Here is a 27,004-nt window from a genome sequence, read left to right on the forward strand (position 1 = left end):
GAGCATTTTTAATAACTAAAATATTAATCTTAAAAACATACAATCTAATGTGGTCATAAATGTATGCTCCATATACAAATGATACATGATACATTATGTTCCTCCATTTGTTTGGTTTCTTCATATTCTTTAGTTTATTTTGCTGTGTTTATACTTCACCTGCATGTGGTTAGCAAACTACTAACAATTTGCTCTAACTTCAACTTAACAACATTCAAGACCCTTCCAAAACACCACTTATACACACATTTAAAAGCGATCAAGTAAGCAATCGCCACGTGATCTGCCATGACTGACGTAATTGCAGCAAACTACGGGAGCCACAACGTGTCCGGCTTCATATCTCCGTTTTCAGCTCCTCCCCACCTGCACGCGGCTACTCTCGCCGATCGGTTGCATCCAGCCGCAGCCGATGTCGAACACACCTCTATACTTGCGTCATCCTGGGTGACGCATGTAAACGGGGGATTCTCTTGTGCACATTCGTGTTTGTTTAATAAGTCGACAGACTTCGCTATTTCGTGATGTTTTGACTCGAAGTTTACGTAAGTAACGAATGTTTGTTTTTTTCAATGGAAAGTAAGTACAGTTGACACATATATAGACAGGTTTAAACGTTCCTCAAATGACAATAAATAATATTCAGTGTTGTATTAAAATTAGTACACCACCGGTAACGTTACTTTTGCTGCTAGATCGTAGCCTAGCAAGTGTTTATCATAGCTTAATGTGGATCGTATTACGACAGTTGATGCAATTTCTTTAAATGTAAACATTCTTTCACATGTTTATTGTTCTATTTACCCAGTTTATATATTAATGTTTCACGCTTCCCTCAGTTTGACTGACGTTTCCTGTAAGTTAATGTTCAGAAGTGCTCTAACGTTACCTATTATTTTATATTTTAACTGCATTAATCATTATTGAGCTTCATCTAACGTTAGGTGTCATTTGTGTGGTCCCCAGAGTTGAACTTGAACTTCAGTTTTATCTTCCTTTGTTTTGATTTGAGAATCTTTTTTTAACCGATCTCTATTCTGCGAAAACCGGGGAACCAAACTCACTGTAAAAGGCCAAATCTGTCTTCTAAACGTCATTAAAATGTGTATAAATTACCCCAATCACAACGTTAGCTAGCAATGTTGGCTAATAAACAGTTAACATTATCAACTGCTAGTTAACGTTAGCTGGTTTTTGAGAGCTGGCCTATTTCATTTTACGAGCTACTACTGTTGTACAAACCACGGACTAAATTTATTTACGATTAAAGTGTTTTTTTAAGCTATATAGCAATCTGTAGATCGATGTTTTCATGTTATGTTATGCATGTTTACAAATTTTAAATCATTTACTTACTTGCTTATTTATTTTTAATCGTTTTTACAATCAAGGATGTCAACAAAAGTAGGTTTTGTAAGGTGAAGTTCACTTCTGGGTTCACATTTATCACATATTTATAAATATGATTACAGTATGACTGTCTAGTTATAGTATACATGTGTATCTATGGTTAAGTATTTAATATATTTAAATGTGCTGATCAGGCCATATACAGTTTTGTAAATCATTATCTGACCAAGGCTTGCAAATTGCAAACCAGTGCCCGGGACATATTTCTTTTAATATTATCATGATATTGAAACAAATTGCTTTTGTGTTTTTCTTGAATTGCAGTGCACCTGTACAAGTCATTGTACAGGTTTGGGTTTGTGCAATGGACTTCAACAAAAACTTTGACAGTTTTCCAGACACTTCCCTAGTGCTCCTTTCTTTTCTTAAGCAAAAAGGCTGCCAAAATAGCCAGCTTCAAAGAGAGCTTGTTTATCTTGATGAACAACTAAATCTGCCTACAAATCACAATTATATTGAGAGTGATGATGAAATACAAGCGGATGGACACAGTTTCTCAGTCAGCTACAGAGAACTTCTACATGAATTTCAGAATCAAGTTCAGCCTCAACTACCAGGTAAATTATTTCCTCTTTTTATTTAATTTTTTTACTAAAGGTGCTCCTTAAATTATACCAATAAACCAATGATTATTTTATTTTTTTCTTTTCTTTTTTTTTTGTCAAGCTCACATCATTTGTATGGAAAGAACTTGAAAAAGTGCTAAATATTTCTTGTAATCTAGCACCATACCTTTAAATTAGGGCTAGATGACAGAAAAAGTTATCTAAAATATACAAATTGGAAACAAGTGCCCACAATTAAAGGGATAATAACAAGTCTGTAATAATTTACTTCCCTTAAAGTCTCTCCATAACTGTATGACTGATTTTTTATTTATTTATTTGTCTGTGGAACACAATAGAAGATATTTTGAAGAAAGTTTCACTCCCATGATTTCAACTGTATGGTCAAAAAATAGAAGTCGATGGGAACTGAAACTGTTTGCCTACCAACTTTCTTCAGAATATCTTTTGTGTTTCAAAGGAAGTCAGTCATACAGGCTTTGAATGACATGAGGGTGAGTAAATGACAATGCAATTTTTGGGTGGACTGTCACCTTAAATATACAAAATTGGCTGAATCACTGATATATTTCGCATGGCTAATTATCAGTTACATAAAAAGTACTATATATTTGTCGTTGTCTGTGTCTATTAATGCTGCTTAATGTATCTCTCCACCTCAGTCAATGCTGAAGAGGCTCAGGCAGCGAGGGAAATGGCTGCAGAGTTGATCAGAATTGCAGACCTGCTTGAGCAAAGCGTCCTGTCCCAAGCTGCTGAAAGTTTGACCAAGAAACTATACAGATCGCAAGAGCAGGTGACACAAACTTTTACTGTATTGCAAACTATCTAATTATAAATATACACGAATGGTTGCTCCTTCAAACCGGAAACACCATTTACAATATTCCTTAAATGTTCACAGTTGTGGGGCAGACATCTGTCTGATGGAGTGCAGGGCTTACTTCACCAGGTGGCAGGTGCCAGTGAGTTTAAGAAGGAACTTGTGGAGATGGCCTTCACTTTTGTGCTTATGAAGACTGTTTGTGAACATGTTCCTCAATTTTTGTTTGGTCTTTACAGCTCAGTGGTGCAGTATTTCTTACCACACAGATCCTGATGAGCTCTTTGTTCCAGTTACTCATTTATGGAATGTGCATATATGTATATAGATAATAAATGATACATTTGAAATCTTTGCCTGTAAACACAAATGTATGTTTTGCTTAAAGTGATAGTCAAGATTGAAATGCTAGCATTACCTTATGGGATTTTTTTTTTTCTGTAAACGTTTCCTTTTTTCTATGTATTTCCTTGTAATACTGTCTGCGATTAACTTGTTTTTTTGGCACTTTGGCCACGTTAAGTTTTATGGTCTTGTTAGGCATTTGTTTCTTTCTTTAACTGCCGTGGGAAAATAGTTTCCGGTTTAAGCCGGATATTATGCATTAAACCAAATTTCTGAAAAAAATGTATGCTTTCTCGATCTTCTCTGATAACTTTTTGATCTTCAATCTCATAATCTCTTCTCATTTAGTCTGTAAAGGATATCACATGATCAACCGTCACTTTTGTATTACAACAAATCTGACTCATATCAGTACAAAATAGAGGAAGCAAACTTAATTTCTATTTTAGTTTGCATGTTTTTTTTTTTTTCTGTAAAAATGTTTCTTCAAGATAAAATTCATGCTTAAATCAGGACACAAACCACAAGGTTAACCCTTGATGGAATACAGTTTTATTTCACATCTTTTGTCAATCTGTGATACAAAAAACCTCACTTGCAAAAAAAAAAAAAAAGTACTTTCTCTGACATGAGGTTGTCAACCACTGACAAAAAACAGGTGGATCCCGCCTTTGTGTGTGACTTCTGCTTATGTTTTCTGTTGTTTTGAATAGCAGGGTTTCTTTTGGATAGGCACACAACAGGGAAAGGAGGGTGACAAGGCTGTGCTGTGCAGGCCTTTTTATCTTAAAGACAAACAACAGCACAAGGTACAGGCAAGGTGTTAAATCAGAAACAGAGAAGACAGTAAGTACTAAGTTTGAGGAGAAAGAAAAACTGCAAAGGACCGATGACAGATCTTTGTGGTGCATTAGACATTTAAGAGACATTCTGGTCCCCCAAACCTGAAGTCAGCACATGATTTGAACAACAGACAGATAATGTTACCTAACAGCAAATCACTTTTTAATCTAGAATTACAAAACCCATTTGGATTTTTATAAATCATAGTGGTTTAAGTTTAATGTTTCATCATATTCTCATTTTAAAATTTTATTGAAATTGCTTCTGACCCAGAAGTAGGGGCATTTAATTACAAAATTCATACTTAGAAACATCATATTAGAAAACTAAATTACTTTTCATCTAGCATTATATTATGGTTCCTGACGTTGAGATAAATTCAGTCAACTGTGCCCTGTCGCCGTGGCACTATTGACTGTGCTGGTGTAGTATTTAAGTTTCTACAAACACGTTTTGCATCTAACAGAACAAATGTTCACATTATAATGAATTGGTGTACATCAAGAAACGACAAACACTTGATGTTAAAATGTATCAGTCAAAGTGAAGGGGTTTTCCACTTGAGACTGTGACCTAGGCTTCAACTTAACTTTAAAAGGGGGAATTCAAAGGATTCATGCAAGCCTAATTTATTCAAAATATATACTAAATATGGTTAATATGAATGTCTAAATGTCTTTGTTTTTGGTTGTTGCGAGTAATCTTGTACAAGTACTGATCTATTTTGGGAGGATATCAGTCACACAATCCATCGGAAGAGCACAGCCTATAAAGATTTGCACTTTAATATTTCATGTCTGATAAGTTAAAATCAAAATCATGAACTCGCAAAAGCTTGTTTAAAAATCAAACCTAACTTCATTAAATCAAATATTTATATATGAGAATAAACATGCTTCACTAACACAAATTAACTTCTTCAGAATCAGAAGCCCTGATGTTCCTTTTGGTACCAGGAACCTAGGTCACAGCATAGTGAACCAATCACTACTATGTTTACTAATACAGCACAAAAGAAACCTGACTTCACCTGTAGGTTCATCTCCAGTCATAAAGCTGGACTAAGCCAACAAATAAAAGCAACAAGAACAAAAAGAATATGAATAAATTGGTATGACACATAAGAGTAGTTTTCCCATAAATTGCAGCTTGTGGCGTCACTGTGACCCACAGGGCTTCCGTTGGGGAAAGAGATACAGTGAGGTCATGGACAGTCACAGAATTTCTACTTCTTCCTGTAGGCCAGCGCTCCAAAAGCCAATACTGCAGCGACGGCCACCAGGGCAGCACCACCATACAGCAGCACAGGGAGGTCAGAGGACTCGGGCTGTGGCACTGACTTCATCTGCACCTCAGGGTGGTCGTGGGCCGTGGAGAAGGCCTTCACCTCATGAAGAATCTCCTGCTCTTGGGTTGCTTGGACCCCCTCGGGTTCTAGATCAGGTGGGGGAGATGATTGTGGCTCCACAGGAGCTGGAACAGGCTGAGACTGAAGTTCAGGCTCAGGCACGGGGAACGAGGCAGCAGGGGCAGCTGGGTGCTCTTGCTCTGAGGATGGAGGTGGAGGGATCTCTTCCACAGTCAGCTCAGTTGCTGTTTGCACTAGCTCTGCGGTTGGTGCTTCTTCTTGGACAGCAGCAAGTTCGCTTTCACTGCCCAGCACACTAAGTACGCTACTCTGCAGCTCCCCTTCCTCCACCGTCTCCCCACCTTCTTCTAGAAGTTCAGCATCTTCACGCTCCACGTGGACAATGTCAGAGTTCGAGGAGTTGTTCTCGCTTTGCTCCTCGACTAACGCCACTCCTTCGGCGCTGTCCAGACTCTTGGCGTCTTCTGGGTCCATCATGCCAACCTGTGCCCAAGACTCGTGTCCTGTCAGAGACACAGGAAGACTCTCTGTCTGCCAGGAAGGTGGCTCACTGCTATCTCCAAGTGTCAGTAATGAAGCAGGAGGACTCAACGGATCCGAGGCCTGTTCAGCTGACAGGATATAGATGTCGTTACTGTCCTCGGCTATGAACACACCAGGGTCCTCAGCTTCATCCAAGCTGAACACAGTGCCCTGTAATATAAGGAGTGGAAAATCAATCAGTTTTTTATTTTTTTATTCTAATTACCAATATTCTATTATTTCTATTCTAATCTATTCTTCTATAAATGAGAAATGTTTCAATGAAGGACTCGCTGTCCTGCAAAGTTTTTTATTTTTTTTTTTATTTTCAAGCAATCCAGAAGAGATTGATTAGGTGCTTCAGGTGGGTTTGATTAAACTGAGGAATAGGGGGTATCCGGGAGCTGAGTTGAAGATCTCTGACATAGAACAACGGTTTTGGCAAGGTTTGAGTCATGAGAACATGTGTTTTGGGTTTCATTTTAAAACTGTGGTAAGCTAATGTACGCAGTTCCTTTCTTTGGAAACTCCAATTATCTAATCTCTTTCCCACCACAACAAAAACATGTAATATGTTTGTTTTTAACTGTGTGCATTACTTTATATGGGCTTCATGATTGTGTCTACAAACCATTCTTAAGGAGATCAACAGCTTCGATTCAACTAACCTTCACAAATAAATGTGCAATAAATTGATCAAAATTAACAGAGTAAAGATATCACTCTGACAATGGCTACTTAAAATTATATTTGCAATCACAGGAATATATTACACAGTGATAAAGTCTATATATATATATATATATTAAAATTTAAATTAGTTATTTTTATTTTACATTGTAACAATATTTATTATTTTACATTGTAACAATATTTATTATTTTACATTGTAACAATATTTATTATTTTACATTGTAACAATATTTATTATTTTACATTGTAACAATATTTTACAATACTACAATTTTTATTGTTTTTAATCAAACAAATGCAAGCTTTAATCAAAACGCAAAAAAATCATACCAACCTAATACTTTTGAAAAGTAGTATAACTTGCTCAAATAAAATGCATGTAAAATAAAGTTAAACATAGTGTATATAATATAATGTATCTATATATAATATATATGTTGACACACACAAATACACTGACTTTCAAATAATACAATTATTGCCGTATGTTCTTTAGTACAGTAAACAGAATTTACCATTTCTTTTGCCACTCAATAGAGTGTGAGAGTAATACAGCAATAATAATACATTCTCTATACTTCATAGTTGACAAAAGATCAACTTTAAAATGCAAAGTATCAATGATGGACAGCTATTAACTAAATATGATGTTAGATTATAGTAGCTACATTTTATTGTATTTCGCAGATGCTTTTATTCAGTTCTCCTGGTTCTTGTGTAAAAGCTGTTATAATGACTACAGACAGATCAGCAAGTCGAGTTAAAAAAAAAAAAAAGTGTTGACTGGTCCTTATTTTCTGAAAATTACTTGATAGAAGCTTCTTCTTTACAAATACACAAAGACAGACCTGAGGGCAACATTCAAAATAAGTCTTCAAGACCTCAACAGGAAGTGTTTTAACCCACTCTCTATCTTTATTCACTGTACGGTCCCTCCTATATAGTTATGATTATATCTTCCTCTGTCACCCACACAACCACATCACTATACAGCTGTGCCAACTAGGTCAAGCATGCAAAACCAGCCTATTTGAATTTAAACTCATTGTCTGTAAATATGTCAGTTTGTGCTCATTTGCATTAAGCAAACCTAATATACTGCCCCTTGCTTACTCATCTTAAAAGGACAGCATTCTGCCACCTATGACTTTTTTGCTCTTTTAGATTTCAGGAATTCACTTCAGTGCATGTGCATCTAATTTCATGTAATATTTATGTTTTATATATGTTATATGTAATCCTGTCTCACACAAATGCTTTCAAAAACACATAAGAGCCCAGCTTCTGGATTAACCTCTAATGGCAGATTACATCACATTAAGCCATCTCAAGAATCTTTGCTGTGCCAACAGATAGAGAACCATACGCACACAACCAGTATGTGAAAGTGAATCATATATAGATAACCACTGAGTGTCTCCTAAAAAAAAAAACAACTAGGCCTAAATAGATTTATAACTTTAGAGAGTTTCCAAAGACACCCTGAAAACTGAAACCAAAGAAATAATAATTTATGAAGACAAATGACATTTTCTGAAATCTGCATGGTAAACACAACAACAGGTTATGTCAGTAAAGACAAAAGTTTCGGGTTGAGATTATACTTGGTACTCGTTTACTTAACATAAATAAAAGCATGAATTTCCCCAAAAATAAAATAAAATAAAAAATTGTACCAGCCCCAAATCTTGGAACGATAGTGTATAATAAATAATATGCTGTCTAGCACTACACATATTATGCTTGATTTACAGATGCATACCCCATAAATCTAATGAAAGTAATACCGAAAATTATTTGTGGCAAGACACCTATTTATATGCATGTGATATCATCCCAGAAAGATAGATGGATTGAGTTGACATTATTATTTCCATTTGCTCTCAAAATCTTTTTAAAGCAGATTAAATAAACGCAAGAAAAAAAATACTGTGAAATCCAAGCTTTCTAGGCTCCAAAGACTCGAGCATTAACCAGTATGGTTATGAAGTAAACTTAAAATAACAAAAATCCTATGTACATAGTCCAAATTGACAATACCTTTTTGAGACGGTGGCATAAGATAGATGTTTCCTGCAAGATTAGGCTTGCTTTCCTATCCAGAGTCTGTCTAAAATGAAGTTGTGCTGTAAGGCAAGTTCTCTCAGGTGAGCTTTGGGTGTCTGTACACCACTCCACCCTAAGTACATGTACCCACCCTCGCCTAGAGACAAAAACTCACGTATGCTGGCCAAACTCAAATGCTTTGCATTCAAACATTAAATATTAAAGCTAGGATGGGGTACAGAGCATAGAACCAGTCGAGGGGTAACCAATTGGTAATAATGTGCTACTTAAAAGTATGTGAACTGTGTGTACTAAACATTGGACAGTACCTGTTCAATAAAGTGGGGGTCAATTATTTTGTTTTCTCCTATGCTCACTGAGGCTGCATTTTTTATAAAATAAAATATACAGTACAACAGTAATATTGTGAAATATTTTACAATTTAACTAATTTTTGTTAAAAATTGTAGGAACAACATTTATTTGAAATAGAGACCATTTGTCACATCATAAATGTCTTTACTCTCACTTTTGAGCAATTGGTAAATAAAAGTATTAATTAAAAAAAATTTTTTAAATCGTACTGATCCCAAACTATTGAATGGTAATGTGCATAAATGTCAATGCTGATACATTCTGTAACCTTACAACATTTAACACAATTGTAAGGAAGTTTCTACTGTTATATTATCAAAGAAACATATTGTCTGTTGAGGGTGGACCACACCTGTACATTTCCACATACTGTACCAGTATCCTGTGAATGCTGAACTGTGTATTGATAAGACAACCAGTTTGCCCACTGCATCATGCAACCTACTGGTGAGAACTCTCCACATAAACCTGCTCATTCATTAATAGAGCATCAGCTTGACAGATAATGGGTTGACATTTCCTCCTTTTTTTAATATCTAAACATATCCTAAATTTACTTAAGCAAACACTTTATATTATTAAACTACATTCAAACCAACTTCGTATACTTGGGTGAAAGATTCTTCAGGATCTCCTGACCTATAGGATGTCAAGCATACAGGTCACCATCTCAACTAGCACTGTGAATAGTTTGGAGGCATTCAAACTGGGACAGCCTTGCTCCAGCTGATTCATAGGAGGATTTATCAGGTTTATTTCTGTTCTTCATCTCTGGAGTGTGTGGGGGTGGCGTATGGCCTCTGTTTGTGTGATGATAGCAGCAAATCGCCTGTAAAATGTAGTTACGTAAGAAGCCGGGCTGTGAGATGTGCCGGGTGATGCGACCTGATGTGGCTCGAGCTCCGCTCTCAGGCCCTACTGATATACAGACAGGGGCACACTGCTTTGGTAGCAGTTTGTCTGTACCAGTACAACAGGAGTCAAATTACATCACATCAAGCCATCTCAAGAACCTTTGTTGTGTCATGTGACACAGACACCCTGAAAGTCAACTCTGTGTTACATACAGAACAGATAGACGGACAGGAAGGGGATAAAGGGGTGGGGCAACTCACAAGACAAAATGTCTCACACGTCCCACACACCAGGTTTCTGTTACCTCTACTGAATGCTTTCCCTTGACCTATAGGAGTTTTTCGTGATTAGAGCAGACAGCATGATTCAGCGGGAACATGTCATCAGATTCATTCTCATTCACGTCACTGGCTTTGGGTCTCATTCTTTACAAATTATTTTCTGTATAAATGTGCATTAAAACCCATGCATACATGAATTGTCACATTATACGGATTCAACAATTTATGCATGAATGCTTTAGCAAACAATTAATTGTCATGTTTCACAAATGAGGCCTATTTTATTGTTCTATTCTCTAACAATTATGGTGTTTCGCAAAAGGTGCAAAAAACGAATGATCGCCCAAAATACACTTATATTCAGCTAAAAGCAGAACTGAGTCATTCAAACTGCAGTCATTTCTACACTAAAACAGGTTAAATATTAAATGATTTACAGACTGGAGATTTAAACCTTGTGAGTGTCCTTGTGTTAGCCATTTTATTATCCATTCACAACAGCCATTATGTGATGGAGAGCAAGAAAGAGGTCAAAAGGACCTAAATCCAGAACATTTAAATTGTTTTGTGCAAATGGACCACAAGAGAATCTCATCTGTTCCAGACACCTAGAAGAAAGCAGCTGTCCTACCTGCCTTTGTTCGTCTCAAACATGCGCAGAACTCCAGCAGTGACCACAAGGAAATGAAGTGAATGAGTGGCAAAGAGAAAGTATAGACCGGATAAAGGTTGCTGTCAGAGTAATGGGGCTGGAACTGCTAAACAGGAGCTGGGTTTGTTTGCACACGGTCTTCTCCTTCTGTCAGACTCCTCCCAGCTGCATTCAAACTCTCACAGATGCTTATCCCGTATCATCTATGCCAAAGCTCCCGCTTCATCACTGGAATGTGGTCCTGTACCGAGCGGCAGAATGAAACAATGGTGTCCCCTCCTCCCTGTGTCAGTGTCAACGGTGCACTAATTAAATTAATCCTTCTGACTGAGTTCTTCAGCTCGCACACAGAACGCATGAACGGAGTCTTTCATACAGACGGCCCTCATCTGAGATACAGTGTGACCTAAATAGACCTTCCTCATGCTATACGACATCATCAGACAGAGGTGAAGAGCTGTTCAAACATTTGCATGAGGGTATGATAGCCTTCCCAAATGAACAACTTGAGTTCAAACTATCAAATGATATAAAATAACATTTTGATAAGACGGGAATGAGTGTGCACATTATGCAAAACATTAAGCTGAAGAGTACTTCTTTATTATGACCATAAACAAATATGCTCGTCATGATCAAGATGACTTGACAGAACCATCATAAAGTTAGCACGTCCATAAAAGTGAAAAGGTACGTGTTGATGAAACACCATGTAAGGATATCTTGATCATCACGTGGCCAGATAATACATTTAAAAACAAAAAGAAAAATCACGAACACAGCTCTGGCTCCCTCTCCTGACAGGAGTCTTGAAAACACAGCCAATGACCATTGTGCCTTTTAACTGACCTGAACCTCTTTAAGGCAGGGGACAGGACTTACTAGGAGGCCCTCAGGAGGAATTCATATGCATATCATCTAACTTGAAAAAAAGACAAGATATCATATAATTTTTTTCTTTTTCCTCTCAATAACTAGTGTCTCCCAGTTTCACTTTATAAATGAGATTGTAGTAGAAACAGTGGAGAAAATATCCTGATTTGTGTTGGACAACAGGGACCTTTCAGTAAAAAAGGTCAAGGAACCACTGCTTTAAGGGACACCCAGTTAAACACTATCATGAAACTTTCATGCGTTTCATAAGTTGCTAACAGGTTGCAGAGACATTCATTTATCATTGAGTAATGTGCATTAATTCTGTGAACTCACATAACACACAACTGCACCACAAAGAGAGACATAATCTGCATTACTAATAGAAAAAAGTGAAATAGAAACAAACTGGCTATAACATACAGATCCCATCAAATAGAAGTCACTCACCCATCCTCCCTGTTCAATGATGAAGTCTGCTTGTGACTCCTCAAGGTAACGCAAACCATAATGCAGCAGAGTTTCCAGTGGCTGCCCCTCATTCTGCAGGGCTTGTAACAATACTAAGGGTACCAACACCTAAACAGAGCAACACAAAATAACAAAATAAAGAAAATGAAGGATAGAGACATTGATGATCCAGTGAGACTCTCCAGTTTTCTTCTGGGTGCTTGGTGTGCATCTATTTGCTGAGGTTTTTTGGATTACCTTGCTCCATCCTCCTTGAGCATGAGAGGACACGTCCTCCACCGCTGCTCTGAAGCGCTCAAAGTCCAAATCACTGCATGAGAGGCACTTATATTAGGAAGATTTCTCTGCATTAATTAGAATTTGCTTATTCTTCGGAAAAACATCAGTATGACACGTTCCCAGATTTAGTCAATATTTAAGCTAAATGTCAATAATGAACTCATTTGAAGCCAACTTATAATAACTGTATATGCAGGCTGTTTACACAACACATTTTTCTGGCAAAGACCTCTGCCAAGTACGTTACTAAATCTTTTTAACAACTACTGAAAACGTCCAGGAATTTTCCCTGGATATTTAAAAGGACCTGTTCAGAAGCGTGTGAGTGGCGGAGGACAGGTGTGTGTCCAGGTCCCGTGAGACATGGTCCCCAAGCACTGCCAGGCTGTCTTCTATGGAGCTTTCTGGATTGGTTGGACTGAACACTGGGGATGTGAGCTGATCAAAACCAGTCCTGGAAAAAGCTGAGCAGAAAAAGAGGCAGGTGACTTAAACTATGATCCAGATTTCAGATTTATTTTATCACGAAAATACAGTATAATAACAAGAAACACCCTACAGGCCGCAATTTCCTCTTCCAGCTGCTTCATTTCATTCTCAATCTGTTTCTTCAGGCTGCTATTCCGCTCTCTTTCCACTTCCAGTGTAGAATGGCTCTTTCCTGCATAGAATCATAACACAAAAAAAGAATATATATATATATATATATATATATATATATATATATATATATATATATATATATATATATATATATATATATATATATATATATAAACTGTATGTGGATAATTATAATTTCTCTTAATTTGATGTAATCATTTACCTGGTCAAGTATGAACAAAATGCCCTATTTAGTACTTTGATTATTTATTTTTTAAGAAAATAAGAGTTTACTAATTAATTTGTAAATCTATACGGACAAAATAACTAACGCAAGCTACAATAACAGCTGGAATTCTATGCTCTTTTGGAGCTAAAATATTTTTTTTTACTACATTACTTCATTTGAAATAACCTTGATTTAAAAAAAAAAAAAAACTATTAAAAACAAATCATACATTTTATAAACAAAACGTGAAAGCATTATAACATTTTCATCAGCTCCTGAAATATTTTGCTTATCTTAAGTCCTAAATTCTTGTTTATTTGAACCTTGATGCAAATATATTTAGCCAACACCAGCCAGAAAACTCCAGGTATTAAAATCTTAAGCTGAATAATTTTCTACATTTCAATTTTTCTAATGACCAGTATATTCGGCACACAACAGATTGACAACACAGAGTCAAACTCAGCACTTTTGAACAATGTCAAAACATATCATGCGCTCCAGATAGTATATGTAAATAGCAACAACAACAAAAAATTAATTCTAAAAAATTAATAAATTTATTTTTTTAATCATATATTAAGGGTTCAATATATCATATCCATTTTTTCTATTTTATATTGTAATATGTTATTAGAAACAATTCAGTAATACAGTGGCTGTAATACAACTGGCTTTTTCTGTGGTGCCTTAAACCATTGCGTGGCTATTCATTCATACACTGATGAATTATTTAGTGCTTGAGCAAGGGCCAGGCTTTCAGCTCTCTCAACCTCACAGACCCAGTGAATGTCTATAAAAAGAAGTGTTAGAGAGGGAAAGAAACTGATTTAGAGAGAATGCGTATAAAATGGCTGTGAATCAGACAAAGCCTTTTACAATATTACAAAAATTGACTGGAGCTCACAATGAATTTTCCCAGGCCGGGCCAGTCTTTAGTCAGTTTTGTTCAGGCTGAGCTTTGCTCTGAACAGTGGCATGTGAACAAGCCAACGTTGATCGCATCTGACAGTCTGTCAGAGTGCGGAGCGGGTCGAGTGGAAAGAGGGATCAGAAGCTACTTTCAAAGCTGACTGAATGAAAACCAGAGCAGGACATTCCTCATTGAACCGCTGATATGCCCAAGGCTTCAAAATCTCCAACAGACAGCTTAAGCCCATACCATCCTCTGCAATAAAGTCAACAAGACTAACTGTCAATGACAAACTCTGAGTGCGCGTTGCATTCACTTCTAAACTCCACAAGGACTAAATAAAAAAAATGAAAATGACAATATTCATGAGAATCCGCCTTACAACTTCTCCTCTAAACAAAATGCCATAGACAGTTTGAAGCACAAAACATATAAATGAACAGATAAACAGAACCGAATTTGCCAACTGTATATGGACTGTGACATAAATATAGACAAAACAGGCACTGAGGGATTTGTTAATGCATTACTTGCAATACCTGCATGCACTTTTCAATCAAAGTACACTGGTTATGGCACTCTGTATACAGTACTTTGAGTTATAGTCCATGTTCAAGGGCAAAATGGAGATTACTGGAGCAGGAATGTGACCTCAGTAACTGTAGACAAACCCTACTAGAGACTGAAACTGCAATGGTGCGGTGTCTGCAAAGAGGCTCTAGGGAAAGTCTAAGAAGTGTTAAAGCAGCATGAAAGAACTGTTGCTGTAGTGACTTGAGTTTTATTTTATCTTCTTTTTCCCACAATACCTAGATTGTTTTCTACTATTAGGTTTACTTGCTCTGTATATAGCTTACCATTTGATGCATATTGCATGTATTTTACACAGTCAACAGCATCCAGAATAATCACTAAGCTGACTATCTACGTAGCACAGTGAATATGTGTACAATGGTGTGTGTAACTTTTATATGGCTGACAATGAAAGGGATGTTATATTCCAAAATTTAATTTCCTTAAGAAAAAGACAAGAATTCTGTCGGACAAGAATGCACTTTAACATCATGAAATAATAATCTTGACATTAGAACTGGCAAGTGACTTTTGTAAAAACACATCTTAATGCTAAGCCATTTACAGAGTCTAGAGAAAATATTTTTAATTCATCTTTTTAAAACTTCTACACTTTTTCATCAGTGTCATTAGTTCTGCAGGAATTTTGTATTGCATAAAACAGAAAATGTGCTTTCTTGCCTCACTATGCTTGCATTACAATATATAACCGCTTGCTGTTTTCCTGCATAAGCGAGGCAAGCGTACCATTTAATGTTTTTTCATTGTTTTGAGATTAAATTAAACTCCTTATGATTCTTGGCAGGCAGGCAGTTTGTGCATACTGAATTTTTGGATGTGAGTTCTTACCCTCCGCTGTCTCTGAGGGTCTTGATCTTGACGGCGGGAGCAGGCCGAGGTAGCTGAGGATGACATACTTGGTCTCATAGTGAAATCCTTCAGGCACTGTGGCAGAGGAGCCAGAATCAGCCATTGACTCTCAGGGACATGCAGGACCAAATGACAGTGTTCACAAGTCCTAGAACAAATAAACACTTTATAAGTTAGTCGTACAATTTGGGGAACTTCTGGCATCTGCTCCACTAAGAAAAATAAAAGCTGTAAGTATATGAACATGAACCATATTATTTTAACCTTAAGGCAATGACTTTAAACAAAAGAGGGCTAAAAATATGGAAGGGAGAAAAATTGTGACTGACAGCCACCATTTACATTTATTGCAACTTTTATTTCCATACAATGAAGTGACTGAGGTTGCCATTCGGCCATTCCCAGCATGAGTAAATGATGACAGAAGTTTTATTGTGGTAATCTATGTCTTGTATGTGAGCTGCCAGTCTGAAAACAGAACTAATATAACTAAAACGGTTACGTAAGATCACTTCACAAAACCACTTGACTGATATGCAAATTCTTTCCATGCATGCAACACTGTAATACACCCAACTCTAACACTGCTCAAGTTTGTCTCTTGACCACTTCAAACCTGGACAGTTCCTATAACACTACAGCGCACATTTCTCTTGGCAAATGTCCTGAAAGTGACGTGAGATACGTGCACTAACGAAGTCCACAACATTTAATAGAACATGGTGGACAATGTAACGCACGCGGACACCCACTCCCACTGAACCTGTCTGCGAGCTCGCCACACCTACTCACGTGCCAGAGCAACCGGCTATAGTCGCTCAAATTGAAACATAACCTGTTAGTGTCACTCATAACATAACATGTTATCATGCTGCGACTTAACTTGAATGGGTCGTACCTCTGCGCCAGTGATAATTTTGTTCGGTCAGAGGGTGCTCACCCGGTCTCTTTCAGTTAACTATAAAACAGCTTTGCTTGTGGGATGGCTAACTGTTTAAACGTGCGCTTGCGTGCTGCCCGTGCTGCGCGTGTGCGGGAGAATGAAGCCAAGCGCGCTGATCCGCCTCAATTGTACTCCGGCTGCTACTTTGACACGGGACGCGGAAACGAGAAGGTCAACGATAGAGTGGCCAACAGAGAGATGGATACTTCCTTACCCGTTACGGTTTACTTCCAGTTCCGTTAACTGTTCTCGGACGAACGCACAAGAATGATTCATATATGAGTCGGTTCTTTTTGGTGAATCACGCATCGCGATTAGTTCGATTCATGAACAAATGACTCTTATGAACCTGTTCTTTTCGAATCTCTCGAATCAACACACGCCCCCTTACGAAAATCTACAAAATTTTTATTATAGTAAAACTGTTGTAACCTTTTTGTTGTTTCACAGCAGTTTTACCACAAATACCATGTTTAAACTAAAGTTAGTGTAGCATATGGTTGTATAGCTTTTTTTGTAGTACAACCATGGTTAATTTTCGTAAGGGCCGAACTGTTATTGCTTACTAATTTTAGATTAAAATACATTCATTAAATATTAAGGTAATAATTTAACTTTCTACCAGTGACTTCTTGTTTTATTATACGACAACATAAATAGGGTTGTACTGTAATCAGCGGCTGAAAAATGAAGTTCAAATTTAAAATAAGTTTAATATTTTTTTTTAAATATTATTAAGTACTGATACTGAATTGCACTGCCTATAAAAAAAATCTATAAAAGTTAGTCGAGAACACTTTTCTTGTTATGTTGTAGGTTTTTAAATATGATGCAAGGCAGCAAGGGTGTACAGAAGATTAAGAAATCAACGTTTTAATCTTTAGAAAAAGACTTTCTCTTACTAGCCAAAACAAATTAAGATTTATTAAATAAAAAAATCTGAATCGTACGCATTTATATTAAATCTAATATAGCCTATGCACCAGATGCAAACATAATGCAATCCAGTCGTGTGTGCACATGGCATTTAATTGGATTTGCTGCCCTCAAATGGTGCAAGACCTGAACATGCATTTGTAATGTTTTACTCAAAAGTCAACTGAAACACTTTAACATTTTTAAGTCAAGTTCACAAATACAAAATTCCATTCCATATCAAACAAAGAAAATAACATATAAATTATTTAAATGGTTAGGTTATTACGTAAATACTTATGCAAAATATATCACATTATAAATTCAACATTTTAAATGCATCAGTATACAATGTAATAATTATATAATATAAATCACTTTTAAGGGATTATATTTGTAAATAATTTTATAATACACATTCATGTATTGAAGCAATTTCCTTTGTACATTGTTGGGGCAGAATACATGATCATTTTCTTTTTAAGTTTCTAGCAATCGATTGTTAAAGTTTGAAGGGGAAAATTATTTATAATGGTCTTTACTGATTAAGAGGGTTTTATGTTTATAATTTTCTTGTACTGTGTGCTAATAATTTTAGGCTAGGGAGAGATCAGGTATTTGAAATGTCCTGAGGGTGTCAGCACTGAGCCAATGAAACTTTTTTTTCTCTTTTGGTCAGGGCAGCAGAGGTTTTTTTTTTTTTGGTCCTATTTCCTTGTTTGTCTTCATCTATTTTCATGGTTCATTGTTTGATTCACCTCCACCTGTACAAATATTGCACAATAACAATAATATGTCTAATATAATCTGTGTCTTATTTGGAGCCCCTAAGGAATGAATCATAAAGGAAAATATCTACTTGCCTTTCTGAATATCCTTTAGACACAAAAAGTGTTTTCCAAAATAATTGTTTACTCAATCTAGTCATTAATTGTTTGTACCACAGTTAGTTTCAGATCTTTACTGCAAAACAGGACAACAAACTTCTACAGACAACTATTTGACATAACATACATGTTTTATTTTAAATTACATAGAGTTTGTATTTACAGTTCAAAATATGAAATACATTAAAGATAAACATTCTTATGTTCCAAAGCTGTAATAAATATGTGTGTTATGATGGGGGGGGGGCAGTAAGTAAAGATGGTTAAACTACTCGAGACTTGAAAAAGTTGTGATACAAGTTGTTGATCATTTGTGTTTGATCTCATTTGCAACAGAAAAGCACTGTACAATGTCAAAAGTTTGAGATGGGGTCTCTACTCAGGAGGGTAACTGAAGTGCAGGAGTGGTGGGGTCATGACTGGGTTTTGCAGGTGTGCACATCTACATCCTCTTGGCAGTCCCTGCAGTGAACAGCACAACACCAGTGGAACTTGCATTCACACTTGGTGGTGCGGCTCACGCGTGACGTGTCATAGCCCCGCCCACAACACATGACCTCACAGCTGTCAGCCCCACTGGACGTACGGTTGCACACTCGGCCACCTGTGCCCACAGAACCTACAACAAAGCAAAAATCTAAGTGAGACATCACAGGATTTAGTGAGATAAAACATGAACGGCTACATCCAAAATGTTCAAGGCATTGATCCTCACTGTTTTTTATGCTCCTGGGCACTGATGACATATACTAAAGTGTACCAAAGTAACCTAAAGGACAAAGTATGCCATTTAACTAGACAACATGAGGAGGTTTGGCTTGTAATAAAAAAGAAATAAAAAAAACTTGCAATAATCTCAAAAGCATCAGTAAAACTGTTTTGAAACCTACAAAACAATTAGCAATATTTTGCATTGCATGTCAATCAGTTCTACAGTTACTTTATAGCTATATAATTTATTTTTTAATAATTTGTCAAGTAACCACACAGACCAAAACAAAATAAAATCATTGAAGAAAAGTTTTTTTTTTTAAATCACACCAGTCAAGCGCAACAATGTTTTTTTCTCCCAGTCTTTACACACAACAACAACAATTTTTTTTTTTTAGTTTTTGAGTATTTTTGTCCCATTTTCACTCAAAATATGAAAACTAGATACATTTACTTGAAAAGCAAAATTGTGTAGCATATTGAGACCTGTGCTTTCCCAAAATCATATTAAGATTATGTACACAATTTTGGAATTTGATGTATACATTGAAATTGTTTTACCATACTTATTATTAATGTAATATTAATTTTAATATTTAATTTTGTATTTTATATATCTTTAAAATAAATTGATTAACTATATTCAAAATGCTATTTTAGGTTTATTTTTTACATTAAATTTAATATCTATGAATAAATAATGTAAAAATAATCTTATTTGAAAAAAATGTAATGCAGCAAATAGATGTATAATGTATAAATCACTTGTAAGAAGTAATCAGTACAGTAAAAATATAAGCAGGGCAGGTAAAATTGTTATTGTGCAAAAATAGTTCAACGTTGTATTGCTGAAATCTATGAATTAAGCTAATGTTTGAACAAATTCCTGAAGCAAGCAGACCTTGCCTGAATAGTCAGGTGTAGTGTCTGGCAGATGTCTGATAGTGTCCAGACAGCGCTGTCTTGAAGAGGCTGGGTTTGTCGGCACAATGTAAAAGGATGACCGCTTGGTCCTTGGTCAGATGAGGGACTGGTGATAGAAGCTATCAAGCATTGCTCTGGGTCTTCATCAAGTACTCATTTCAACGGCTTTAATCTTGACAACCCCTCCCTCTATGAGACTGACGCGTCGCTGATTGTTGCTGATACAGAAATCGCTAAAGACCTTGTATAAACCCTTGCTTTCATGCTCACAATCTGCAGCCTTTCTTTATAAAGATCCCTTCAATGCCAATCAACAATCAGCACTATACAAACAACCATGTTTATTGCTTGTGGTTTAACCAAATTTAAGATGGTTTAATGCAAGAGTTTAAAGTGAGCACACTCTTACAGAGAAAGCCAGAACTGCAAAACACTTCAGTCTACCAGTAGCGCCAGCATTGGTATGTCACCGCTGGTCTATTGAACTCAATTGCAAGTAAGCAGGCATATGTCTGGGCATGACACAGCCACTCCTCCCCACAGCAGTTCATCAGGCTGGTATGCTGGGCTCATATCGTTTACATCATGGGCAGCCTTTACCTGAGCGTGCATCTGCTTATTGAATTAAGATGATGGGGTGCCAAGAGATGAGTTTAACATGTGTGACCATGGTGAGAGCTAGTAATGGATTTCACACTTATGCAGTGGAGGTATAGTCTTAGTGTCCTAAAACTGACATCAAACAGACTGCTCGGCCAAGAGAGTTTCTCACAAACCACCGCACTAGAGAGGTCAACACTAAAATATGGTGGTCTCGATTTGTTTTTAAAAATTCCTTAAGAGCTGATGAGAAAAAATAGACCAGATTTGAGAACATCACCAGTATTAAACATGTGTAAAGGAATTGTTCAAACAAAATGAAAATTCAGTCATGTTACTTTAAAACTGTATGACTTTCTTGCAGTTTGCTACATCCGAAATCGCTCACTTCCTCATATATTGTAGACGAAAAACAGTTTGTGAAAAGAGAAGTATTTCCATACTTACAGTATTCATAAAATACCTTGATGACTAAATACTTCTGGCAAGATTCGGAAGTGCACATTTGATGGACACTTTACAATCCCATGAGGCCACATGAGAGGATTTGTGAATGCAATGAAGCAAAATGCATAAAGCTGGTAGGTTACTTGACAAAGAAAACACAAAGTATGCAGTGTGTCTGATTAAATTAATACTATTTAGAACAAACTTTTTGAATGGTTGCGAAGTAATTGCTTGTTCAAAGGAAGTACCCACTCGGAGAGTATGTGATTTCAGTTGCAGGCTCAGTTTTTTTTTTTTTTTGTCCATTTAATGAAATCAACAAGGTCCAATAAGGTCCAATGTTGTTTTGGCTTAATATTCATTGTATGAACAAAAAACATATTTTTTTAAGTCTTTTGTAATCTGCAGAAAAAACAACATGACAATTTTCATTTTGGATGAATTAGCCATTTTGTCCATATTATAAAAATCAGTGAGTCCCGGTGCTGCTTTGGACTCCATTGACATCCATTGTACGGACAAAAACAGTTTTTGTTTCTTTTTTGTATTCCACAGAAGAAAAAAGTCAAATAGGTTTTGGAATGGCATGACAATTTTCATTTTTGATTGAACTGGCCCTTTAACTATTATACTGTTTTTTTTGTCCACATAATTAAAAGTCATTGAGTCCCAGTGTTGTTTTGGACCCCATTGACTTCCATTGTACTGTATAACAGGACAAAAACAGTTTGCATGTCTTTTTTGTATTCTGTAGAAAAAAAAGTCAAATAGGTTTTGGAATGACGTGACAATTTTCATTTCTAGCCCTAAAGCTTGTAAGATCATTCTACATTTACATGCTCATAAATGAGCAGTTATACTGACATACAATAAATAATAAATACCTAAAGTGGGTTCGACATACGAACTCAGGGCACTTAAAAGAGACATGACCTACCTCTCTAAATATTCCTGCCAGTTTTAGGCAGAAAATATAGAGGTGCCGCCATGGAAGCCAGTGATTTATAGCATTTGCGCATAGAGATTAAATTTCAGCTCCCGTTCTGCCCACAAAACTGTGGTAATGTGTCTAAACACAGCGTCACCTGATAGCAGGGATCATCTGCAGTCTGACAGGCACCCCCCCCCCTCACTGCTTCCCACATAGGTACACCTGGTGTTATTCAGTACATACACACACACACACACACAGAAGGTAAAAAGAGATAAACCTCTGCCTTAGGAAGGGAATCTTTACCGGCATTCAGGTTACAGGATTGGGTTATGACTATTGTGTATGTAATAACCAGCTAAATAGCTCACGTCCTCTGATTACAACTGTGTTTGAGGGCAAAGACTAATGCCTGCTGATTTTGAGCTGAGTGTGGGAGTCTTACAGAGTGGAAACACAAACAGTGGGTTATGAAACATGATTGAGTACTATAGCTTTGATTTATCAACTTAATTCACCTCTTGAGGTAATGCAAATAAAGGAAATAAAAATGAAAATTCTGTCATCATTTACTCGTACGTGTATGACTTTCTGTCCGATGAAGAACAAACCTGTATGAGTTTTTTTCTTATGTTGAAAATAAAAGATGATATTTTGAAGAACCAAAAAGTTGTTGGCCCTCATTAATTTTCATAGTATTTCTTTCCTTACTGTGGAAGTCAATGGGGACCATCAACTGTTTGGTTCTTCAAAATTCTTCAAAATATTTTGTGTTCAACATAAAAAAAGAGACTCATACAGGTTTGGAACGACATTAGGGTGAGTAAATGATGACAGAATTAAAATTTTTGGGTGAACTACTGTATTCCTTTAAGGTTTCCCTCAGCACACTTATCAGTGTTGTTCTGGACCACATTTACAGATAAAAAAATTCTTCAAAAAATCTAGAAAGCCATGCATTTTGGTGATTTACCCTTTCAAGGTTTCCCACAGCACACTTACCAGACTCATGGTCCCATATACAGTAGTCAGGTGAGTCTTCAAAGTAGACAAGATCATTTTTGGTAGGCCTCTTAAACATCCTGTAGGCACTAGTGAAGCCGGTTCCATACTGGTTCATCACCACCTGAACGGCACTGTTGTACTTTTTGCGGAGATAGTCACCGGTCTGCCTGAAGTCTGCCATGGATAACCAGCAGGTACGTACATTGCATGAGCCACTGACACCATGACACTTACACTCAAGGTTCATGAAGCGCTTCACCGCCTGTGAATCAAAAAAGAAGACAGTGTCTAGAGTAAACCTCTGACTAGTTTTTCTAAATGCATGAGTCATGCAGTGGTCATGGATTATTATTTGTCAAGATTTCATTTCTCATGATGTGTTTTTTGTTATTACCTTCCTCCCTGCACGGTTGTTGTGCAAGTTCATGAGCGCCCGTGCATCTCTCTCCTTCCTCTCCTTGGCGTCAATGAAGACCTGAGTGAACTTGATTGCATGGTCTACATGATCGCTGCACCCACCCCAGTCGAAATCTCCCTTGGCATCGCGAGATGAGCCCTTTTTTCCAGGGTCACAAGAGCAGTTTTCTAGCTCACCCTGACTGCATGCCCTGGTCAAAGTGTAGGCCATACCTGCTGAGGAGATGGCATAGACAAAAGCAGCCTCGCGACTGCCTGAGAAAAAGTATAAATAGGGATTGGTTTAGTTAAGAAATTTTTAACTGCATATATATACTTTACATGTAGTTTACATACATTTTTATACTATTTTAAAATGCATTCAAAAAAGAGCTGGCATGTTAAATAATTTAAATAATAGATTTAAATATTATAAAAAAAACATTTGTGTGTGTGTGTGTGTATATATATATATATCATTTAAATATATACGTATATATGTACACACACACACACACACACACCCACACATATATATATATATATATATATATAGGGATAGGCATTTTTTACATGTACTTTATACATATTTAAGTTAATTTTATTTTGTATATTGCAATATATAGTTATAAAAATGATAATAATAATTTATACATACATCATACATATGAAACTTTCTCTTTTGTCATTCAATTCAAAAATATAACTGTCTATATGTTTTTCAGATGAAACTGATCTCATAACCCATTATATAAACACAAGGTTTACATCGGAAAGACATTAAGACGTCTTAATTTTGTGAGTTTAGGTGAAGGTGATTAACATGGAAAACAGTCTGCTAAAACTGTATAAAGAGACAGAAGAAAAACAACAGTAACAAGAAATAGTCTGAACAAAAGTTTTAAGCTGCAGTTTTTCACATGTGTACCAAAGATGTTTCCGTTAGGCAGCTTTGTCAGACAGGAGGAGAATACCTGCCACGAAATCCATGCAATTGTTTTAAATTAGTGACCTGACATTGACAATAAGTAGATTCTCACAGTGTCACAGAGAAGTTAGGAGTCTCTCTGGGAGGTCTGAATACCTTAAATCAAGAAGATTAAAGTCAGAGGTTTTACCTAACTTTAATGTGCAGAGCAGCTTAGAGGCCCGGGACACAGAGTTCCTTTGTGGATGTTCCCATTAATATGATTTTACATGAGATGAGAAAATACAGCCAGACACTTACAGTCACAAACCTAGTCACAAAACTGCCAATTACACCTAGTTAAAGCATCAAGCTGCTGAGCTATTCTGAATGAACTCACCAGACACAATAATCCAGCCTTTCTTCTCAAAACTGACATCAATCTTGAACACAATGAAGTGACACTTACAATATTTATCAATTCAGATTCAGAAAGACATCTTGAGATGATCACAGAACAATATTGGGTTGTTCATGGTTCAAAGATATATGACAATTTTTTTTCCAGGTCTATATTTTAGTTACAAAAAAACTATGACATTTCCTATGAAGAACATGCTTGTGTTTTCTGAATTAAAATAATTTTAATATTTCTTATAGGGTTTAAAGTCATAGTCCATATGTCAAAAATTTCCAGGTGGTGCAACTGTATGGAAATTTGCCAAATATATATATATATATTATTTGTAAACAAGTAAAACTAAATTGTAGCTAGATAGATAGATAGATACTCTTTATAATCAGTACTATATGTTGTAAGTATTTTATAAAAATCAAACCTCATCAATGCATGCACAGTGCTGTACACACAGATGAGCAAAGAAGGGTCGAAAGCGCCTAGTTCATCAAGTTATACTTTCTGTAATATGATCTGATATTAGATAAGAATTGCACTGCAGGTTGAGCGCAGAGAGCATACTGTATGTGCATACAACCCTTACGACTTGAAACAATACACTTAAGCCTTACTTCGATGCAAAAGCCTTCCAAAAAGATTGTGCTCGCGCGCCATGGTATTGCAGTTCCATCGGTGGTTTCTGAACTGGTGCTGACATTCCCCGATCCAGTTTTTAATTCCAGCTCCAATAGCCTGCATCACCTTGGGATGCTGGCGACACAACTGGCGTTGTTTGTTAATTAAGCCCGGGATGTTGTCGCACATCACTTGCGATCCAAGAGTGCCCATGTACCTGCATAAAAGATGAAAGCACAGGGAATGTGCGATTAAATCTCTTCAAGTCATCATATACACACAACCGCGCACAATACACACACACACACACACACACACACACACACGTGTAGGCCTATATATATATATATATATATATATATATATATATATATATATATATATATATATATATATGCATAAATCAAATACAATATATGTATATATGTACAATATATATATATATATATTAAAGTATAAAAAGTAAATTAAAATCATCTTAAGTTTTCAGTGACGAAAAAAAAGCTGTTCCAGTAGCTCCAGTCCAATACTTAACGATTTACTTTTACACCATAATCGTAGTCTAAAACACATTTTTTTTTTTTTTTTAAATCTGATAGCATTTACTAAAATTCGAATAAAGCAAAAACTGTACCCACCACCACGATGCGTCGACCCTTGATGTGAACCAGCAAATTGCCACGGACAGATAAAAACATATTCCACTTGGCAAAAAGTTCATATTACAAAATTTGTTTTGATACACTCATTAGTTCAGGCACTCGTCTTTGGTTTAACAACAAATAAATGAAACAGAGTGCATCGAGTGCTGAGGCGGTTATTTACTCTCCCCAGATCAAAAATCTCTGGAGTGACGCGACGCAAGTGAGTTGAGCGTCAAAGCATCGTGGAGTGTGATGATGTGTAGCGCTGCAGACACAGCCTCATGCTCTTCCTCTCTTCCTCAGTCTGGAGTGGCTGCAGATAGCTGATGATCTCTTATCGGGTTTAAATTGCTTACACAAGGGGTGGGCGCAGTCCTGCCTCAGGAATGAAGTGAAGAAATTAGATGTCTGAAAGTATCTGTTCAGGCTAGCTTGACACCAGCCACAGGTTTGGCTTATTTCCAAAGCAGCGAAAGTGTAGAATGCGGTCCAACGTGAAATGTGTATTCATAGCCTTATAAAGCCCAACACTTTTTTTTTTTTTTTTTTTTTAAATCATTCTATTTGGCACATATTTAATGATAATAATTAAATTATCTAATTCAAAATGTTATTAATATAATAATAATAAATAATAGTAAATGTATTTTAATTCAATGATTGGTTTTATTATTGTTAATTAATATCATTTCTAATCTCCGTAAAATGTCTCGAAATGGTCTTTTCTTATAAAATAAGGCTTAATTGACTGAAAGCAACAAACGTTCTGCTCTTGATGATGTGCGTTGAGATCGGATTATCACATTCTTTTGAACTTTTCACGAACTGTTCAATTGTCGCAGAGAATTTCCTCTATCTTTGATCACCAGTTTATGTGAAAGTATTAATATGTCCGCCTTCCTTGTATTGTGAGGTGCTTTTTACCGATGGGAACCAAGATTAGGCCATTAGGAAAACCGGATTCTTCTCGTGATCTCCGTGGAAAAGGCGCAGTCGCGAGAGCGTGTAGAAGACTTGTCATCGGTAATATGATGGAATTTAAATTGGCCTAATTTCATCCTTTTCGAGTC

General features: G+C 36.4%; 3 protein-coding genes across 6 annotated transcripts; 1 reads left to right on the top strand and 2 right to left on the bottom strand.

Annotated features, from left to right (window-relative positions):
* Positions 1-376: 376 nt before the first annotated feature.
* On the top strand, positions 377-3,426 carry bida (BH3 interacting domain death agonist). Its single transcript, XM_052582200.1, has 4 exons — positions 377-545; positions 1,675-1,967; positions 2,639-2,772; positions 2,881-3,426. Exons 2-4 carry the CDS (start codon positions 1,715-1,717, stop codon positions 3,073-3,075), a joined length of 582 nt encoding a protein of 193 aa, XP_052438160.1. The 5' UTR covers positions 377-545; positions 1,675-1,714; the 3' UTR covers positions 3,076-3,426.
* A 247-nt stretch (positions 3,427-3,673) lies between these two features.
* On the bottom strand, positions 3,674-16,864 carry bcl2l13 (BCL2 like 13). 4 transcript variants are annotated; one of them, XM_052582197.1, is made up of 7 exons: positions 16,749-16,864; positions 15,571-15,739; positions 12,963-13,064; positions 12,711-12,867; positions 12,362-12,434; positions 12,104-12,232; positions 3,674-6,049 (listed from the first exon to the last, which is right to left on the bottom strand). In XM_052582197.1, exons 2-7 carry the CDS (start codon positions 15,692-15,694, stop codon positions 5,213-5,215), a joined length of 1,422 nt encoding a protein of 473 aa, XP_052438157.1. In that variant the 5' UTR covers positions 15,695-15,739; positions 16,749-16,864; the 3' UTR covers positions 3,674-5,212. The 4 variants fall into 4 exon arrangements, with proteins under 4 accessions (XP_052438157.1, XP_052438159.1, XP_052438156.1 ...); XM_052582199.1 differs by lacking the exon at positions 16,749-16,864 and adding an exon at positions 16,532-16,742; XM_052582196.1 differs by lacking the exon at positions 16,749-16,864 and adding an exon at positions 16,490-16,742.
* Positions 16,865-18,471: 1,607 nt separating this feature from the next.
* Positions 18,472-26,237, bottom strand: wnt2 (wingless-type MMTV integration site family member 2). Its single transcript, XM_052581579.1, has 5 exons — positions 25,929-26,237; positions 25,287-25,507; positions 23,349-23,626; positions 22,952-23,216; positions 18,472-18,955 (listed from the first exon to the last, which is right to left on the bottom strand). The coding sequence occupies exons 1-5, from the start codon at positions 26,009-26,011 to the stop codon at positions 18,750-18,752; spliced, it is 1,053 nt and encodes a 350-aa protein (XP_052437539.1). The 5' UTR covers positions 26,012-26,237; the 3' UTR covers positions 18,472-18,749.
* Positions 26,238-27,004: the final 767 nt, after the last annotated feature.

The sequence above is a fragment of the Carassius gibelio genome, chromosome B18 (genome assembly GCF_023724105.1).
Source record: "Carassius gibelio isolate Cgi1373 ecotype wild population from Czech Republic chromosome B18, carGib1.2-hapl.c, whole genome shotgun sequence".
In the NCBI taxonomy this organism is placed as follows: domain Eukaryota; kingdom Metazoa; phylum Chordata; class Actinopteri; order Cypriniformes; family Cyprinidae; genus Carassius; species Carassius gibelio.

What these genes read in the sequence shown, in the direction of transcription:
- bida (XM_052582200.1), top strand. Translation starts at nt 1,715, where the DNA reads ATGGACTTCAACAAAAACTTTGACAGTTTTCCAGACACTTCCCTAGTG. An exon ending in AGTTCAGCCTCAACTACCAG is followed by an intron (nt 1,968 to 2,638) that starts GTAAATTATTTC and finishes TCTCCACCTCAG; the next exon opens with TCAATGCTGAAGAGGCTCAG. An exon ending in TATACAGATCGCAAGAGCAG is followed by an intron (nt 2,773 to 2,880) that starts GTGACACAAACT and finishes AAATGTTCACAG; the next exon opens with TTGTGGGGCAGACATCTGTC.
- bcl2l13 (XM_052582197.1), bottom strand. Translation starts at nt 15,694, where the DNA reads ATGGCTGATTCTGGCTCCTCTGCCACAGTGCCTGAAGGATTTCACTAT. An exon ending in ACTCACACGCTTCTGAACAG is followed by an intron (nt 12,435 to 12,710) that starts GTCCTTTTAAAT and finishes CCTCTCATGCAG; the next exon opens with TGATTTGGACTTTGAGCGCT. An exon ending in TCATTGAACAGGGAGGATGG is followed by an intron (nt 6,050 to 12,103) that starts GTGAGTGACTTC and finishes CTTATATTACAG; the next exon opens with GGCACTGTGTTCAGCTTGGA.
- wnt2 (XM_052581579.1), bottom strand. Translation starts at nt 26,011, where the DNA reads ATGAACTTTTTGCCAAGTGGAATATGTTTTTATCTGTCCGTGGCAATT. An exon ending in TGGAAGGCTTTTGCATCGAA is followed by an intron (nt 23,627 to 25,286) that starts GTAAGGCTTAAG and finishes ACTTTTTCTCAG; the next exon opens with GCAGTCGCGAGGCTGCTTTT. An exon ending in TATATGGGACCATGAGTCTG is followed by an intron (nt 18,956 to 22,951) that starts GTAAGTGTGCTG and finishes GCTTTGTTGTAG; the next exon opens with GTTCTGTGGGCACAGGTGGC.